Raw genomic sequence first — 19,781 nt, forward strand, 5'->3', positions numbered from 1 at the left:
TTGTGGCAAGTCTAGCTGTCTTTCATCGCATGTAATGTCTTGTTGTTTTCACCCCCTACCACCCCATCACCACCAGTTTATGTCCCGTCCTTCCGTGGGGGTAAGTTCCTCTTCCGGCAGCAGCTAACGTTTCGAGCAAGTATCTGAGCGCTGAACCGTAGGATGAGCTTTTTTCTGATAGAAATGGCTTCTTTGAAAGCTTCTAAACAACTTCCTGAGTATAAAGTGTGTTGTTGGGGGAGGAGAATAAATATTTTACTACATCTTAGCTACACAGGTAATATGTATGAATGCATTTAAGAATATGTATATATATATATATATATATATATATATATAAATAAATAATTTTTTAACCACTCCACAGATTTAATATTAGCAAAATATTGTTTTGGCAAGTCGTTTAGGACATCTACTTTGTGCATGACACAAGTAATTTTTCCAACAATTGTTTACAGACAGATTGTTTCTCTTTTAATTGACTATTTCACAATTCCAGTGGGTCAGAAGTTTACATACACTAAGTTAACTGTGCCTTTAAGCAGCAAGGAAAATGACAGAAAATGATGTCAAGCCTTTAGACAATTAGCTTCTGATAGGAGGTGTACTGAATTGGAAGTGTACCTGTGGATGTATTTTAAGGCCTACCTTCAAACTCAGTGCCTCTTTGCTTGACATCATGGGGAAATCAAAAGAAATCAGCCAAGACCTCAGAAAATAAATTGTGGACCTCCACAAGTCTGGTTCATCCTTGGGAGCCAGTCTGGATTTTTTTTATGGCAGTTTTGGAGCAGTGGCTTCTTCCTTGCTGAGCAGCCTTTCAGGTTATGTTAATATAGGGCTCATTTTACTGTGGATATAGATACTTGTCTACCTGTTTCCTCCAGCATCTTCACAAGATCCTTTGCTGTTGTTCTGGGATTTATTTGCACTTTTCATACCAAATTATGTTTACCTCTAGGAGACAGAATGAGTGGTATGATGGCTGCGTGGTCCCATGGTGTTTATTCTTGCGTACAATTGTTTGTACAGATGAACGTGGTACCTTCAGGCATTTGGAAATTGCTCCCAAGGAAGAACTAGACTTGTGGAGGTCCAAAAAAGTTTTTCTGAGGTCTTGGCTGATTTATTTTTATTTTCCCATGATGTCAAGCAAAGAGGCACTGATGTTGAAGGTAGGCCTTAAAATACATCCACAAGTACACCTCCAATTCAGTACACCTCCTTTCAGAAGCTAAATGGCTAACTGTCTAAAGGCTTGATATCATTTTCTGGAATTTTCCAAGCTGTTTAAAGGAACAGTTAACTTAGTGTATGTAAACTTCTGACCCACTGGAATTGTGATATAGTCAATTAAAAGTGAAACAATCTGTAAACAATTGTTGGAAAAATTACTCATGTCATGCACAAAGTAGATGTCCTAAATGACTTGCTAAAACTATAGCTTGCTAATATTAAATCTGTGGAGTGGTTAATTATTTCAACCTAAGTGTATGAAAACTTCTGACTTCAACTGTATATACCGATCAGCCAACATTAAAACCACCCGCCTAATATTGTGTAGGTCCCCCTCGTGCCACCAAAACAGCACCAACCTGCATCTCAGAATAGCATTCTGAGATTATATTCTTCTCACCACAGTTGTACAGAGCGGTTATCTGAGTTACCGTAGACTCTGTCAGTTCGAACCAGTCTGGCCATTCTCTGTTGATCTCTCTCATCAACAAGGCATTTCCATCCACAGAACTGCCGCTCACTGGATGTTTTTTTGCTTTTAGCACCATTCTGAGTAAATTCTAGAGACTGTTGTGCTTGAAAATCCCAGGAGATCAGCAGTTTCAGAAATACACAAACCAACAATCATGCCACGCTCAAAATCACTGAGATCACATTTTTTTCCCCATTCTGATGGTTGATGTGAACATTAACTGAAGCTCCTGACCTGTATTTGTGTGATTTTATGCACTGCACTGCTGCCACATGATTGGCTGATTAAATAATCGCATGGATGATTGCTGGTGCCAGATGGGCTGGTTTGAGTATTTCTGTACCTGCTGATCAAATATTATGATTAAATATTTAAATGGAATGTTGTGCTACAGTGAGCATTATAAAGTGAAAAGAACATCCCATATTCAATTAAATTGCAATGTTTTTACTAGTCACTGTACCTTTAGATAGCATCTAAAGAAAAACAAATGATGAAACATGAGCACTGTTGGGATTATTAAATGGGTCAGACAATCCTCAGGGACATGCCATAAGAGTATGCGGATTTAAATATGAATAAAGGTTGAAAGAGAATATTCTATGTTTAATGTACAGGTGTGATCTGTGAAGGATCCTTATATCGCAAACTCACTTCCCATAATAATCCCTCAAAACTACACGTCAAAGGCTGCAGTGTTCCATTACTAGTCGCCCAGCTGAGATAAAATTGGTTTGTTTCCTGCTTTGGCATAGTTACTAATTTAGTAATTATTACTTATTTAGCAGATAAAAGCAAAAATCTTAATTACAGTGAGGCACTTAAAATATATGGCCAATTTTTGGAGTGTTTAAAGTCAGAAATGTTAAGTTAATAATTTAATGAAAGCACTTGCATTAGGCTAATTCTTCTGTGTATTATTTAAGCTGTAAAGTTGTTTAAATTGTCATTTTTACAGGAATTTGAGGGTTTATGACATTATGTTGTCATGGCAACAACGTTGTAAAATTGGATATAACTTAACACAGAAGAGATTAGTGATTTTTTCACACTAAAATCATGTTAGCACAAATATTGTTTATGTCTTGTGGCTATACTTTTGAAACAGTGTGTATGTCTCAAAAGCCGAAGAACAAGTCGAAATAAATTTTTGCAGTAATCGACAATATGCCACAAACCCAGCCAAAAATTTTTGGTTCCCAGAACATTCTGGGAACGTTTGTTTTTGGTTATAAAAATAGAACATAAACATAACCATTAGGGAAAGTTCTGTGTAGGTTCTTATTAGGTTGCTGTCACTCAAAAACCTCCCTGCAATGTTCTGGTAATGTTAGTTTATGGTTACAAAAATAGAACCTAAAGAGAACGTTCCTAGAACGTTAGGAATTGGTTCCCAAAAAATAACCAAAAGGGAACGTTACGTTCTGTGTTTGCTGGGAATGCTGTCGATTGACCAAAACTTGTACTGAACCCGAAATATTTCTTTAAGTGTCTTGATAAAGGACACAATGGGTATCATGGGTCAAAACTTAAAGGGTTTGAACCTACAACCGTTCAGTGACCAGTTCAGATATTTCCACTAGGCTACACAACCCCAAAGATGCATTCACATCATAATACTCCAGGAATACCCCCCCAGAGAAACATAGATTGTTGGGGAAAAAATCCTACAGAATCATAACTTAGAACCAATTTTGATTGGGTTAAACCTGTATCTGTCACGTTTAAATATGTTTTTAATCATGTTTTGTGTTCATGTCTTTTTTTAGTTTAGTTCCTGTTTTATAGTCATGTGTTCATGTCATGTGATTTCCTGTTCCCTCATGTGATCTTGTCATGTGTTTCCCCTGTTCATGTGTCTTGTTTTCATTGGTTCATTGTTTGATTATCTTGTAATTAGTTTGGTCTTGTGATTGGTTGTCATTGTCATGTGTTTGCCCATGTCCATGTATTTAAGCCCTCATGTTTGCCATTTACTTTTGTCAAGTATTGTTGGTGTAACGTTGTGTCATTGTTCTTTCATGTTGTTTATGTCTGTTTTGTTTTCACGTTGGATTTATGGTTTTTGGATTTCAAGTTTGTAAATAAACTCCACTTGGGTTCTTCACATCATCTCGTTTTCATCTGCCTGTCTTTGCTAAGTGAATGTTACAGTGACCTCTAATAATCAAATAATCATACTTTTCAAATCTCCTAAAATCTTTACAAATAGCCAAATGCACAATTTTAAACAATAATGAAAGGATGTATTTTATTTAACTTTTATTTTATTTTAACTTTACATTTTCTTAGCATTTTAAATGGGTTCAAATATGGATTTTTTATTTTTTTAAATTAAGAAGTACCTTTATAGCTGCCGCTCACCTTCTGTCTACCGACGCTGCTCTGACTGTCCAACCCGATCTCATGAAATGTCATATGTAATTTACAAGTTAGCTATTTCGTACGGTCACGCACGATGTTCGCATAAAGTCATACGACTTCATCACGTGCAAATTCACGGATGTCTAATGCAGAAGCAAGCGCGAGTTCTGCGCACGAGGCATTAAGGACATACTTATTAATAATATGCCCTTATCTAAACCTAACCAATCAGTAGAGTGTGTAAACATGATAGGAAGCTGTTGGGTGTGACAGAAGCAAGTAATTGTCGTGAATTAGATGGAAAAGCTGTCCAGCGACGTCATTGGCTGTAGTGAAAGTCATAAGAATTCAAACGAGTGCAGTCACACGATATCATACGAATTAGCCAAATTTATAAAAGTCATACGAATCCTGATGATTTCGCCATGAGAGTGTGTTGGACTGTCACATGAGAACAATGGTCATAAGGGGAATGCGTTCTGGCCTGAGGCGCAGAACAGAAAAAGGAAGATGAAAAATGAAAAACAGTGCATTACAATTGAGTTAACGATGCCCAAGTGGACAAAGAGATTGGTAGGCTTAACTTATCACTTTATCACTGAAAATCTTGAAGAAAGGCTTGAAGTTAACCGACATTTAACGTCGCCGATATACATAATTGGCCAGCTAATATAAATATCCGTTCATTTCTGAGTATCTTTTCTGTCATGGTTATGCAAAAAGTTGCTGTATGTTTGGAAATGGGTGTTCAATTGTTATACATTCAGAGAGAAATGCTTGTTAAAGTTGTTAACTGACCCTCCGCCATGTCCAGCCTACTTGGGCTCCTCTTATTAACCATAACTAATGTTAGTTGCACTTTCCTACTTTCACCTATTGTTGTCTCAAACACAATGTGAGAAACCATTGGATGTGGTGTGAGTAAATTATGAGTGTTTGTGTGAGTGACACTGAGCACTGTCTCTACATGTTTATTGCAGGGCTCCAGACTAATAAAATGACTAAGGAGCCACTGGCTCCAAAATAGAAACATTAAGGAGCCAAATGGCTGTTTTTAGTCGACAAATCACAGAATTGCTCGATTTAGATTGCTGTTCTGAAACAAGATAGAAAGCAGAAGAAAAGAAAGACAGCTGATAACCCATTAATCGGAGGTTTAATAAACAGTATAAAGTATATAGTTGAGAAGATAAGTTTACATCCCTTTCATAATTTATACAAATATAAAAGCTTTTTTTTATTTAATACTGTAGAGTCGAGGAGGGCGGGGCCGGGCTGGAATGACGCACGCCCGGTCCCCAATCAGCCTGATGGGGCGCACGAGGTATAAAGGCGGCCGGGGACGACAGTTCGAGAGAGAGAGAGAATTACAGGCAGCTGTACTGTGTGTTTATGGTTGTGTGTTTTTGTTTAAGTTGTTTATTAAATTATTATTTAAGTTGTCAAGCCGGTTCTCGCCTCCTCCTTTCCACTGAACCCCTTACAAATACTGCTCTTCAGAATCCACATTACAGATATTTACATACAGTATGCATATAGTAGTGTGTTGTCTTCTTGAGCATCAATGAATGTGTGCACCTTGTGTAATATTTGTGTACAAGTCCCTCAATTGTCCTAAGTGTCAAAAGATTGATCTCATATATATATATATATATATATATATATATATATATATATATATATATATATATATATATATACACATACGCACACACACAGTTGTGCTCAAACGTTTGCATACCCTGGCAGAAATTGTGAAATGTTGGCATTGATTTTCCATATTACTGATCATGCAATATTACTTTTATTTAAGGACAGTGATCATTTGAAGCCATTTATTATCACATAGTTGTTTGGCTTCTTTTTAAATCATAATAATATCAGAAATCACCCAAATGGCCCTGATCAAAAGTTTACATACCCTTGAATGTTTGGCCTTGTTACAGACACACAAGGTGACACACACAGGTTTAAATGGCAATTAAAGGTTAATTTCCCACACCTGTGGCTTTTTAAATTGCAATTAGTGTCTGTGTATAAATAGTCAATGAGTTTGTTAGCTCTCACGTGGATGCACTGAGCAGGCTAGATACTGGGCCATGGGGAGCAGAAAAGAACTGTCAAAAGACCTGCGTAACAAGGTAATGGAACTTTATAAAGATGGAAAAGGATATAAAAAGATATCCAAAGCCTTGAAAATGCCAGTCAGTACTGTTCAATCACTTATTAAGAAGTGGAAAATTCGGGGATCTCTTGATACCAAGCCAAGGTCAGGTAGACCAAGAAAGATTTCAGCCACTGCCAGAAGAATTGTTCGGGATACAACGAATTACCCACTGGTAACCTCAGGAGAAATACAGGCTGCTCTGGAAAAAGACGGTGTGGATGTTTCAAGGAGCACAATACAACGATACTTGAACAAAAATGAGCTGCATGGTTGTGTTGCCAGAAAGAAGCCTTTACTGAGCCAATGCCACAAAAAAGCCCGGTTACAATATGCCTGACAACACCTTGACACGCCTCACAGCTTCTGGCACACTGTAATTTGGAGTGACGAGACCAAAATAGAGCTTTATGGTCACAACCATAAGCGCTATGTTTGGAGAGGGGTCAACAAGGCCTATAGTGAGAAGAATACCATCCCCACTGTGAAGCATGGTGGTGGCTCACTGATGTTTTGGGGGTGTGTGAGCTCTAAAGGCACGGGGAATCTTGTGAAAATTGATGGCAAAGCATGTTATCATAAAGTACTGGCAGACAATTTGCATTCTTCTACACAAAAGCTGCGCATGGGACGCTCTTGGACTTTCCAGCACGACAATGACCCTAAGCACAAGGCCAAGTTGACCCTCCAGTGGTTACAGCAGAAAAAGGTGAAGGTTCTGGAGTGGCCATCACAGTCTCCTGACCTTAATATCATCGAGCCACTCTGGGCAGATCTCAAATGTGTGGTTCATGCAAGAAGACTTTGCATGACCTGGTGGCATTTGTCCAAGACGAATGGGCAGCTATACCACCTGCAAGAATTTGGGGCCTCATAGACAACTATAACAAAAGACTGCACACTGTCATTGATGCTAAAGTGGGCAATACACAGTATTAAGAACTAAGGGTATGCTGACTTTTGAATAGGGGTCATTTAATTTTTTTCTTTGTTGCCATGTTTTGTTTTATGATTGTGCCATTCTGTTATAACCTACAGTTGAATATGAATCCCATTAAAAATGTGTTTTGCCTGCTCACTCATGTTTTCTTTAAAAATGGTACATATATTACCAATTCTCCAAGGGTATGCAAACTTTTGAGCACAACTGTATGTATGTATATATATATATATATATATATATATATATATATATACACACACACACACACACACACACACACAGTATATAAATTGTTTTACAATATTGCCTTAAGTCTTTTAATGTTATCAGATGGCCCAGACACAGAGACCACAAGAGTGCAAATTGAATGAAATCCCAGATGCAGTTTATTGTGCTACTCCAATCCCAATCAATAATTAACAGGGGGAAAAAGTAGTACACATTACGGGACCATTAATTATAAAGAAGCCCGAAATACGCATGGGACTCTTATTTTGAAATGTCTGCACTCCCAGTTGTGAGCTCACTGACGGCTGATTCGCTGATAAAGTGAATCTGATTCAGACTGCTAACCTGAGCTCCTGAGTTCAAAACCTCAGTTCTATTCGGGTGATTCATGAAAAGATCATTTGGTCACGACTCTCTCACGATGGGTTTGTTGTTGTGTGCGGTGCAGCGAGCTCGTCAAAACAGAATGGGTGAAAAGAAGCGCGAGACACACTGGTGCGCGCAATAAAGATATATTCAGTAACTCACAAGATGATATCTGACGAAACCGCATATGAACGCACACAACCTGACTGTTGCCAATGGCGACTAGATTTTAAATGATAGTCGCAATAAATTATTTTTGGTCGCATTTGCGACCATTTTAGTCGCAGTCTGAAGCCCTGTATTGCATAATTTTTATTTCACATGTGTTACCCTGATGGTGTTTAGTGTTTGTGTGAGTGACACTGAGCGCTGTCTCTACATGTTTATTGGTCATTGCTCCAGGAAGAGCCACTATTGATGAACTTCATCATGTGCTCTTCTGTAATTTTTACGGTGATTAACAATATATTATAAAGTGAAAAGCAGTTTTTTTCAGTTTCAGAAGGTTAATATCAAGTTTATGACATTTTGTTTTTTACTGTAAATGTAATATTATATATATATATATATATAATAATTTTTATTTATTTATTTATTTTTTTTTTTACAGTGCCAGAGTGGTCATTTAAATTACAACAGTCTTAAATTGTAAAATTACAGGTTGTTCTGTAAAGTTGTTTACATTGCTACTGTGAGTGTTTTTTAAATAATTATTCTGGCAACCACAGCTGCCTTTTTTTTTTAAAAAAAACAACAGAATTTTTTAGGGCTGCCCCCTGATGGTCGATAAAACATTATTCGGTGAGGAGAGTCTTGGTCGACCAAGTTTTGATTGGTCGGTTGGTTGCAGGAAAAAAAAAAAAAACTCGCAGGAAACCGACAAACACTGGTATTATCTCTGGTTGGATGCTAGGTGGTACTATGGGGTAATTTTCATTAAGCAGGGTTAGGGTTAAGCCTACACAATAAAGCAAGACACCTTGATTACAAACTTTGAACTTTTTTATTTATTTTAACTAAAAGTTAAAATGAAACTGGAAAAAAATAAGTGCATTTAAAATGTGTGTTGTTCAACTATTTGAAAGATGGCTTTACAACAGTTGTGAACATCACTCTGGCAAAGAACCTAATTCATCTGTGTATTCTCTACCGGATGGGTATCATCATCCGGGAAAATACACTGTGTGTGAATAAATTAGTTATGTTCCCTCCTTCATGACATACACTATATTGCCAAAAGTATTCGCTCCTCTGCCTTTAGACGCATATGAAGTTAAGTGACATCCTATTGTTAATCCATAGGGTTTAATATGACGTCGGCCCACCCTTTGCAGCTATAACAGCTTCAACTCTTCTGGGAAGGCTTTCCACAAGGTTTAGGAGTGTGTTTATGGGAATTTTTGACCATTCTTCCAGAAGCGCATTTGTGAGGTCAGACACTGATGTTGGACGAGAAGGCCTGGCTCACAGTCTTCGCTCTAATTCATCCCAAAGGTGCTCTATCGGGTTGAGGTCAGGACTCTGTGCAGGCCAGTCAAGTTCTTCCACACCAAACTCGCTCATCCATGTCTTTATGGACCTTGCTTTGTGCACTGGTGCGCAGTCATGTTGGAACAGGAAGGGGCCATCCCCAAACTGTTCCCACAAAGTTGGGAGCATGGAATTGTCCAAAATCTCTTGGTATGCTGAAGCATTCAGAGTTCCTTTCACTGGAACTAAGGGGCCAAGCCCAGCTCCTGAAAAACAACCCCACACCATAATCCCCCCTCCACCAAACTTCACAGTTGGCACAATGCAGTCAGACAAGTACCGTTCTCCTGGCAACCGCCTAACCCAGACTCATCCATCAGATTGCCAGATGGAGAAGCGTGATTCGTCACTCCAGAGAACGCGTCTCCACTGCTCTAGAGTCCAGTGGCGGCGTGCTTTACACCACTGCATCCGACGCTTTGCATTGCACTTGGTGATGTATGGCTTGGATGCAGCTGCTCGGCCATGGAAACCCATTCCATGAAGCTCTCTACGCACTGTTCTTGAGCTAATCTGAAGGCCACATGAACTTTGGAGGTCTGTAGTGATTGACTCTGCAGAAAGTTGGCGACCTCTGCACACTATGCGCCTCAGCACCCGCTGACCCCGCTCTGTCATTTTACGTGGCTTACCACTTTGTGGCTGAGTTGCTGTCATTCCCAATCGCTTCCACTTTGTTATAATACCACTGACAGTTGACTGTGGAATATTTAGTAGCGAGGAAATTTCACGACTGGACTTGTTGCACAGGTGGCATCCTATCACAGTACCACGCTGGAATTCACTGAGCTCCTGAGAGCGGCCCATTCTTTCACAAATGTTTGTAGAAGCAGTCTGCATGCCTAGGTGCTTCATTTTATACACTTGTGGCCATGGAAGTAATTGGAACACCTGAATTCAATCATTTGGATGGGTGAGCGAATACTTTTGGCAATATAGTGTATCTATCTATCTATCTAATATATATATATATATATATATATATATATATATATATATATATATATATATATATATATATATATATATATAAAATCCAATTACATCGGAAATCCCCAGTCTGAGGGATCGGTGAATATTCTTGCTTTAGTGATTTTGCATTGAAAATGTAATTAATTTACATTTCTAAATCCAAATTGCACTCCAAACGAAACAAAAAAGCAAATAAATAAATAATAAAGTGATAAAAGAATAATATATATATATATATATAAGTAACCACCTTTCCATTTACGTCAGGCAAATATCTGTCTAAACATGCAGGCGGAAAATTACTTATACAAATGAAGACATAATAATAATTATAATGATGATAATAATCACAGTTCGGGGTGAACGTGTTTTTGTATTATTTTATATATTTTGTATTATTTTATAGGCTGCAGAGTTGCGTTCACAATGATCTACTCTGTGGAAATAAAGCAAACTGAACTCAAAGCACCTCCTGAGCTGAGATGTCCGAGGTCATTTGCAGCACTCATAGACAATACTGTTAGAACCTTTTATATGCGCGTTCCACAAGACTGCACGCCTCCATATCAGCGTGTCATACATGCACATTGATGGTTTTTCTGTCATCTGTTCTTAATAATATAATAAAGTGTGTTTCTTCAAGCACGTGTCTGTGTGTCTACGGGCAAATTATTTGTAATTAGAGCCCGACCGATATGGGATTTTTGAGACCGATACCGATACCGATTTTAGAGAGGGAAAATTCACTGATTACCGATATGGTGACTGAAATAGCTAATTTTTGAGCTGGAATGAAAACAGAACTTTTCTATGTGGATTGTTCACCAATTTTACACCGATATGACTATGCAAAGGTACTCAGAAGGCTGCTTTTTTAAACAAATATTTTTATCAAAGAACATTTAACATTATTATTATACATTGTCAACAAATTCTAGAAATGAACACTGAGAAAATAAAGAAAAAGAAGATAAATAGCTTAATAAACATCAGTACTGTTAGTATAAGTCAATTGCTGACCACTTAAAGAATAAACAAAATAAAATAAAAATCAGTACTGTATGTTTAATATCAGTCAATTGCTGACCATTTTAAGAAACAATAAATAAAAATAAAATAAATAGCTTAACATCAGTACTGTTTAGTATCATTCAATTGCTGACCATTTAAAGAAACAATAAATAAAAATAAAATAAATAGCTTAACATCAGTACTGTTTAGTATCATTCAATTGCTGACCATTTAGATAAAGAATAAACACAAATACAATAAATAGCTAAATAAACATCAGTACTGTATGTTTAGTATCAGTAAAATGCTGACCATTAAAATAAAGAACAAATTCAAATAAAATAAATAGCTAAATAAACATCAGGGGCCGGTTGCACCAGCTATACATACGTTACAACTTAGCCTAGTTGTGGCGTAAATGGGCACTAAATCACAATTTACGCTCTACTAAATATTTGAGCATTGCAAAATTAAATTTATGTAGAACGTAACCCTACGTATAAACTAAATATATTCGGAAGCCTCCGACCAGGAGTAACTGATGGAATAAAAAAGCAGACTCATTTAATGACATCAATGAGCTCATGTTTTGGTTGACAGGCTTCAGTCCTTTCGACATACACTATATTGCCAAAAGTATTCGCTCACCCATCCAAATAATTGAATTCAGGAGTTCCAATCACTTCCATGGCCACAGGTGTATAAAATGAAGCACCTAGGCATGCAGACTGCTTCTACAAACATTTGTGAAAGAATGGGCCGCTCTCAGGAGCTCAGTGAATTCCAGCGTGGTACTGTGATAGGATGCCACCTGTGCAACAAGTCCAGTCGTGAAATTTCCTCGCTACTAAATATTCCACAGTCAACTGTCAGTGGTATTATAACAAAGTGGAAGCGATTGGGAATGACAGCAACTCAGCCACGAAGTGGTAGGCCACGTAAAATGACAGAGCGGGGTCAGCGGATGCTGAGGCGCATATTGCGCAGAGGTCGCCAACTTTCTGCAGAGTCAATCGCTACAGACCTCCAAAGTTCATGTGGCCTTCAGATTAGCTCAAGAACAGTGCGTAGAGAGCTTCATGGAATGGGTTTCCATGGCCGAGCAGCTGCATCCAAGCCATACATCACCAAGTGCAATGCAAAGCGTCGGATGCAGTGGTGTAAAGCACGCCGCCACTGGACTCTAGAGCAGTGGAGACGCGTTCTCTGGAGTGACGAATCACGCTTCTCCATCTGGCAATCTGATGGACGAGTCTGGGTTAGGCGGTTGCCAGGAGAACGGTACTTGTCTGACTGCATTGTGCCAACTGTGAAGTTTGATGGAGGGGGGATTATGGTGTGGGGTTGTTTTTCAGGAGCTGGGCTTGGCCCCTTAGTTCCAGTGAAAGGAACTCTGAATGCTTCAGCATACCAAGAGATTTTGGACAATTCCATGCTCCCAACTTTGCGGGAACAGATTGGGGATGGTCCTTTCCTGTTCCAACATGACTGCGCACCAGTGCACAAAGCAAGGTCCATAAAGACATGGATGAGCGAGTTTGGTGTGGAAGAACTTGACTGGCCTGCACAGAGTCCTGACCTCAACCCGATAGAGCACCTTTAGGATGAATTAGAACGAAGACTGCGAGCCAGGCCTTCTCGTCCAACATCAGTGTCTGACCTCACAAATGCGCTTCTGGAAGAATGGTCAAAAATTCCCATAAACACACTCCTAAACCTTGTGGAAAGCCTTCCCAGAAGAGTTGAAACTGTTACAGCTGCAAAGGGTGGGCCGACGTCATATTAAACCCTACTGATTAAGAATGGGATGTCACTTAAGTTCATATGCGTCTAAAGGCAGATGAGCGAATACTTTTGGCAATATAGTGTATATGATGGTGTTGGTATTTACACTCGTTTAGATTTACGAGAGAGAGAAAAAAAACGTACTTTTAAGCGGCTCTTTAGCATGAAACCGATCTAACGGTGCCGTTTTTAGGGTGCGGCACCCGGTGTCAAGTTTCAACACATTCAAAATATATATATATATATATATATAGGATATTAAAATAAATAAATGTCTATTTTTTTTCCAGCCTGTTGTATTAGTATTTATCACCCCTCATTTATTTTAGATACAGTTCCTATATATTATTATTTACACAGGGCAAATATACTATTTATTAAATCTACTTTTATAACGTATCCTATTTTAATGTCTGGAAAACCAGACTTTTAAATATTACATTTTATTGAAAAGTTTCCCCTGAACTTGTATAGCAGAATACGGTGTAACACCGCTGCTTATCTGTTTATCTTGACTCGGCAGTATTAATATAGTCAGCATTTGACTGATACCAAACAGTACTGATGTTTATTTAGCTATTTATTTTATTTTTATTTATTCTTTATTTTAATGGTCAGCATTTGACTGATACTGAACATACAGTACTAATGTTTATTAAGCTATTTATTTTATTTTTATTTATTCTTTATTTTAATGGTCAGCAATTGACTGATACTGTACATACAGTACTGATTTTTATTTAGCTATTTATTGTATTTTTATTTATTCCTTATGTTTCTCAGTGTTCATTTCTAGAATTTGTTGACAATGTATAATAATAATGTCAAATATTCTTTGATAAAAAAATCTGTTTAAGAAAGCAGCCTACTATGCATAGTCATATCAGTGCAAAATCATAGAAAAGGTCTGTTTTCATTCCAGCTCAAAAATTAGCTATATCGGTAACCATATCGGTATCGGTCTCTAACATGAATATTTAATATACATATAAAAGGGCTCCAAAGGCCACATAATTTGTTTATGGGCTTTTGGCTTTTTATCTGTGTTGTGGTGTACAGGTTTTGCTATACTTGTGAGGACCAAGTATTGAGAATCAACCTGTTCTGTGAGGACATTTCTGGTTGTGAGGACCATTTGGGTGGTCCTCACAAGGGAAATGGCATATTAAATTATGTTTTTTTGAAATTGTAAAAATGCAAAAAGGTTTCTGTGAGGGTTAGGTTTAGGGGTAGGGTTAGGGTTAGGGTTAGGGGATCTGTACAGTATAAAAATTGTTATGTCTATGGAGGGTCCTCATAAGGATAGCTAAACCAACATGTGTGTGTGTGTGTGTGTGTGTGTGTGTGTGTGTATGTGTGTGTCTGTGTGTGTGTGTGAGAGAGAGAGAGAGAGAGAGAGAGAGAGAGAGAGAGAGAAAGTGTGTGTGTGAGTGTGTGAGAGAGAGACAGTGTGTGTGTGTGTGTGTGAGTGTGTGAGAGAGAGTGTGTTTGTGTGTGTGTGTGTGTGTGTGTGTGTGTGAGAGAGAGAAAGTGTGTGTGTGTGCATGTGTGAGTGTGTGAGAGAGAGACAGTGTGTGTGTGTGTGTGAGTGTGTGAGAGAGAGTGTGTGTGTGTGTGTGTGTGTGTGAGAGAGAGAGAGAGAGAGAGAGAGAGAGTCAGACCAGTCTTCCTTATCAGACCACTGTCAAATTAATGTGTTCCTAAAGAAAATCCAACACCATGGAACAGACCAAGGGCCCAGCAACCTGTTCAAACTAAACCCAACATAAAAATGGTCCAAATTCCTTAGTGCAATTAGCTCCAAAGAAATGTCCAGTCTAATCAATAGATTTCAAATAACAAGATTGACGTAAATTCCGCAGTACAACAAATAAATGATATTTATCAAAGGTGCTCAATCAAAGCAAACCTACTTCGTACAAACAAGAAAACTAAACTAAAAACTGAGGATGAAATTTGGTTTGATAAAGAATGTAAAATTAAAAGAAAACTACTCAGACAGCTCTCTAACCAAAAACACAGAGAGCCTCACAAAGCTGAAACCAGACAAAATAATTGTGAAGCACTCAGGGATTATAAAAATACAATACACCACAAGAAGCAACAACACCTAAACCACACTCTTAATGAAATTGAAGACTGAATTAATAATAATCAGTTCTGAGAAAAATGGAACAGTCTGAATAAACAACACAGCCAGGACATAGCCATACAAAATGGAGAATTATGGAAAGGATATTTTAAAAACGTATTCAAAGAAATTTCTCCAGAAAATCTCACACCTGACCAGAAAAACATGCAAAATAAGTCAATTGGAATCTACAATAAAAAAATAACCAAAACCCTTTAGACTATCAGATTAGCAGAGAAGAACTGACAGATGAACTTAAGAAACTAAAACCCAGAAAGACATGTGGTTTAGACAACATTAGAACAGAAATGCTGAAGCACAGCCCTGCAGTAATGCAGGAGGCCTTGTTAAAACTGTTCAATCTGGTTCTGCAAACTGGCTACTTTCCTGATACCTGGAGTATGGGCTTAATACACCCATTATATAAGAGTGGAGACAAATTCCCCCCAATAACTACCAAGGCATTTGTTTGAGCAGTAAACTGGGGAAGACTTTCTGTTGTATCCTGAATGCCTGCATACAGGCCTTCCTTACCAAGCACAATGTTTTGAGTAAGAGTCAGATTGGCTTCTTACCAAACCACCGCACCACCGACCACATTCACACGCTACACACGTTAGTTAACCAACACGTTCATCAAAAAAGCAAAGGCAAAATGTATGCATGTTTTGTTGATTTTAAAAAAGCATTTGATTCCATTTGGTATGATGGTCTATATTATAAAATTCTACAATCCGGCATTGGGGGTAAAATGTACGACACTATAAAAAATCTATGTATTCAGACAACAGGTGCAGAGTTCAAATTGGCAATAAATGAACATAATTCTTCATTCAAGGGCGTGGAGTGAGACAGGGCTGCAGTTTGAACTCTGTTCAACTTTTACATTAATGAGTTAGCGATGCTACTGGAACAATCTGCAACACCCGGTCTTACTCTAAATCATTCTGAAGTTACACTTCTTCTCTATGCAGATGATCTGGTGCTGCTGTCAGCTACTGCACAAGGACTACAGCAGCACCTGGACCTGCTGGAGAACTACTGTCAGAACTGGGCCCTGACAGTCAATTTGAAAAAAACTCGAATTATGATCTTCCAGAAAAAAGCCAGATTACAGGAAACCAGATACACATTCACTCTGGGAAACACTGCAATAGAACACACCCTACACTACGACTACCTCGGTCTTAAAATTAGTGCCTCAGGGGGTTTTGGTCTGGCAGTGAATGCACTAAAAGAGAAAGCTAGAAGAGCATTCTATGTTATTAAGGGCAAATTTATCCAAATAGACATTCCTGTAACAATTTGGTGTAAAATCTTTGATAGTATTATTATGCCTATTGCTCTGGACAGATGTGAGGTTTGGGGACCACTCTGTCTGGCAGATTACTGTAGATGGGACAAACACCCCATAGAATCGCTACATGCAGAATTCTGTAGAAACATTCTAAGAGTTCAGAGAAGAACACCTACTAATGCATGCCGGGCCGAACTAGGCAGATACCCCCTAATTATACATATTGAAAAACGATCCCTCAAATTCTGGACACACCTAAATTCAAGTTCCCCTAACTCACTGCAACATGAAGCCCTTAAATACCCTAAAACCAGTCCCCTTTGACAGCTGGCTCTGAAACTCACAAACCCACTAACAACTAACAAACAGCAGTTTCAGACCAGCACTGCTGAACAAAACCAAATCAGAATAAACCAAATCATAAAAGAAAGCAAAAATTCATATTTGGACCATTGGGAAAGTGAAAGTAAAAACCAAAGCAAATTGGAACGTTATCGGACCCTAAACAGAACGTATAATCTAGCAGAATATCTCCACACTGTAAGAGATCCAAAACAGAGACGGATCCTCACCAAATACAGACTCAGTGATCACAGTCTGGCCATAGAAAAAGGCAGACACACACAAACATGAACGAGTCTGTGCTCACTGTGACACTGGTGAGGTCGAGACAGAGACACACTTTCTCCTTCACTGAGAGGTGAGAGAGAAATACTTTGACAAACTCTCAAACCTCATGCCACAGTTTTCCAGTTCAGCAGAAACAGATCAAATGCAGGTGTTACTGGGGGAGGACAATCATGCATCAGTTGCAGCAAAATTCATTTTTGAGATGCACACCCTCAAAAACCAATCACTACCTTAATGTACTTCAGTCACAGTATATTTATTTTCTTATGTTCATAATGTCTTGTTAAATGCTTATTTTATTTTATATTGTATAGTGTATATTGTTATTATAGTTTTCATTTTATTTTATTCATTACCTGGCACCTTATTTTAATTCTGTTTTTATTATAATTTGTTACTGTTTTATTATTATTATTTGTCTCGTCATTATCTGTTTTGTGTATTAATGCTTTGGCAATAATGTATGTAAACACAATCATGACAATAAAGTACTTTAAAATTGAAACTGAATTGAACTGAGAGAGAGAGAAGTGTGTGTGTGACTGTGTAAGAAAGAGAGAGAGAGAGAGAGAGAGAGAGAGAGAGAGAGAGAGAGAGAGAGTGTGTGTGTGTGTGTGTGTGTGAGTGAATGAGCGAGTGAGTGTGGCTGTGTGTGTGTGTTTGTGTGTGAGTGTGTGTGAATGAGCGAGTGAGTGTGGCTGTATGTGTGTGTGTGTGTGTGTGTGTGTGTGTGTGTGAGAGAGAGAGAGAGAGAGAGAGAGAGAGAGTGGGCAGGTTTAACCTCCATTGTGGGGACCAGCCAGCAGTCCCCACAAGGAAAATGGCATATTAAATTATGTTTTTTTTTAATGTAAAAATGCAAAAAGGTTTCTGTGAGGGTTAGGTTAAGGGGTAGGGTTAGGGGATAGAATCTATAGTTCATACAGTATAAAAATCATTATGTCTATGGAGGGTCCTCATAAGTATAGCAAAACCAACATACAGTATGTGTGAGTTTGTGTGTGTGTGTGTGTGTGTGTGTGTGTGTGTGAGAGTGAGTGAGTGAGTGAGTGAGAGAGAGAGAGAGAGAGAGAGAGTGTGTGTGTGTGTGTGTGTGTGTGTGTGTGTGTGTGTGTGTGTGTGTGTACAGGTTTTGCTATACTTGTGAGGACCAAGTATTGAGAATCAACCTGTTCTTTTGGGTGGTCCTCACAAGGGAAATGGCAATTAAACGATGTTTTATTGAAAATGTAAAAATGCAGAAAGGTTTTTGTGAGGGTTAGGTTTAGGGGTAGGGTTAGGGGATAGAATCTATAGTTTGTACAGTATAAAAATAATGATGTCTATGGAGGGTCCTCATAAGAATAGCAAAACCAACATGAGAGAGTGTGTGTGTGTGAGGGGGAGAGAGAGAGAGAGAGAGAGAGAGACACACACACACACACACACATATATATATTCCAACTCAACCGACACACCAGGAGATTTTGAAGATATTACTGGAAATGTGGTCGATATTCCTACACGATGGAATAATATGTCGAGCAACAAGTCAAAACTGATTCATATGAAAAAGAACCCCTACAAAGTAAAATATTTATGAATAAAGTAGAGAATGATACTGAAGTCCATTCACCATAGTTCATGATCCTGAGGAAGAAAAAGCGTATGCAACGATTAACCGTTTCGTGACCGAGTGTCACCTACCTGAGTCCGGATACCTCGGTCTCGCAAGGTCTCGAAAATAATAAATGAAATCCAAACAGTTTTCGTTCTGCACCTCCCCCTTAGAACAAAGATCCGACAAGAGTTCTAGCGCTTTTTGACAAATCTCGTCCTCTCTGTCGACAGGCATTTCCCACCAGCATCCTTCTGGATTGAGGAGCTTCTAAAGCGCAAATCCCCTCACAGAGAAAACATCATCTCGCGAACGACATCGCACTTAAAAACGCGCTCTCAGTAAGAAGACATTTTAGTCCCCATAAGGATTCACTCGACGCGGTGTAGATCAGACGCGATATGAATCCCACTCGCAACGAGAGTGTAGTGAGAAATAAAGAGCCACCGGTTGAATCCTCTATCACACACACACACACACACACACACACACACACACACACACACACACACACACACACACACACACAGAGGTGCTGAAGCCAGCGCGCATGCGCACAACGTGATTTTGCTTCACCTCGAGCCTAATCACACTTTTATGGTGTTTCATAAGGACCCGTTTACACGACCACGTTTTCAACTAAAAACTGAAAACTTACGTTGTCGTGTAAACGTCCTCTTAGTCCGAACAAAGCTCCATGTTTTATAATACTCCCTCTCCCTCACTTTCTCACTTCAAGTAGTAGAAAACGGCTAAACTGATTAAGAAGGTACATTGTTAGAAAAAAAAAAAAAAAAAGTAGCCTACTGTGCAGGTACATTTTTGTTTTCCAGAGCAGCAAAACATGCAAATGTTCAATTATGTAATCGAAATTAGTTATACACATTCTTTATAAACGAGTTATGAAGCAATTTAGGATCAATTCAATATCTGACTTTTTTAAAATGATGAATAGACCTGACACAGATGCACTGTGTCCGAATGCTGTAATTAATAGAAAGTTTATCAGGGTCCGAAAGAATCCCATAAAGGAATGTATGGTAATATCCACAATT

At 38.5% G+C, this 19,781-nt stretch overlaps 1 protein-coding gene across 1 annotated transcript in view; it reads right to left on the minus strand.

The window, feature by feature from the left end:
* The window catches only part of LOC127456313 (synaptotagmin-9-like), a 97,444-nt gene extending 78,264 nt beyond the window's left edge, over positions 1–19,180 (minus strand). The window contains exon 1 of the mRNA XM_051724752.1: positions 18,816–19,180. Coding sequence (XP_051580712.1) covers positions 18,816–18,963 — 148 coding nt within the window. The 5' untranslated portion in view covers positions 18,964–19,180. The remainder of the gene's footprint in view (positions 1–18,815) is intronic.
* Positions 19,181–19,781: the final 601 nt, after the last annotated feature.

Source organism: Myxocyprinus asiaticus, chromosome 18 (assembly GCF_019703515.2).
Source record: "Myxocyprinus asiaticus isolate MX2 ecotype Aquarium Trade chromosome 18, UBuf_Myxa_2, whole genome shotgun sequence".
In the NCBI taxonomy this organism is placed as follows: domain Eukaryota; kingdom Metazoa; phylum Chordata; class Actinopteri; order Cypriniformes; family Catostomidae; genus Myxocyprinus; species Myxocyprinus asiaticus.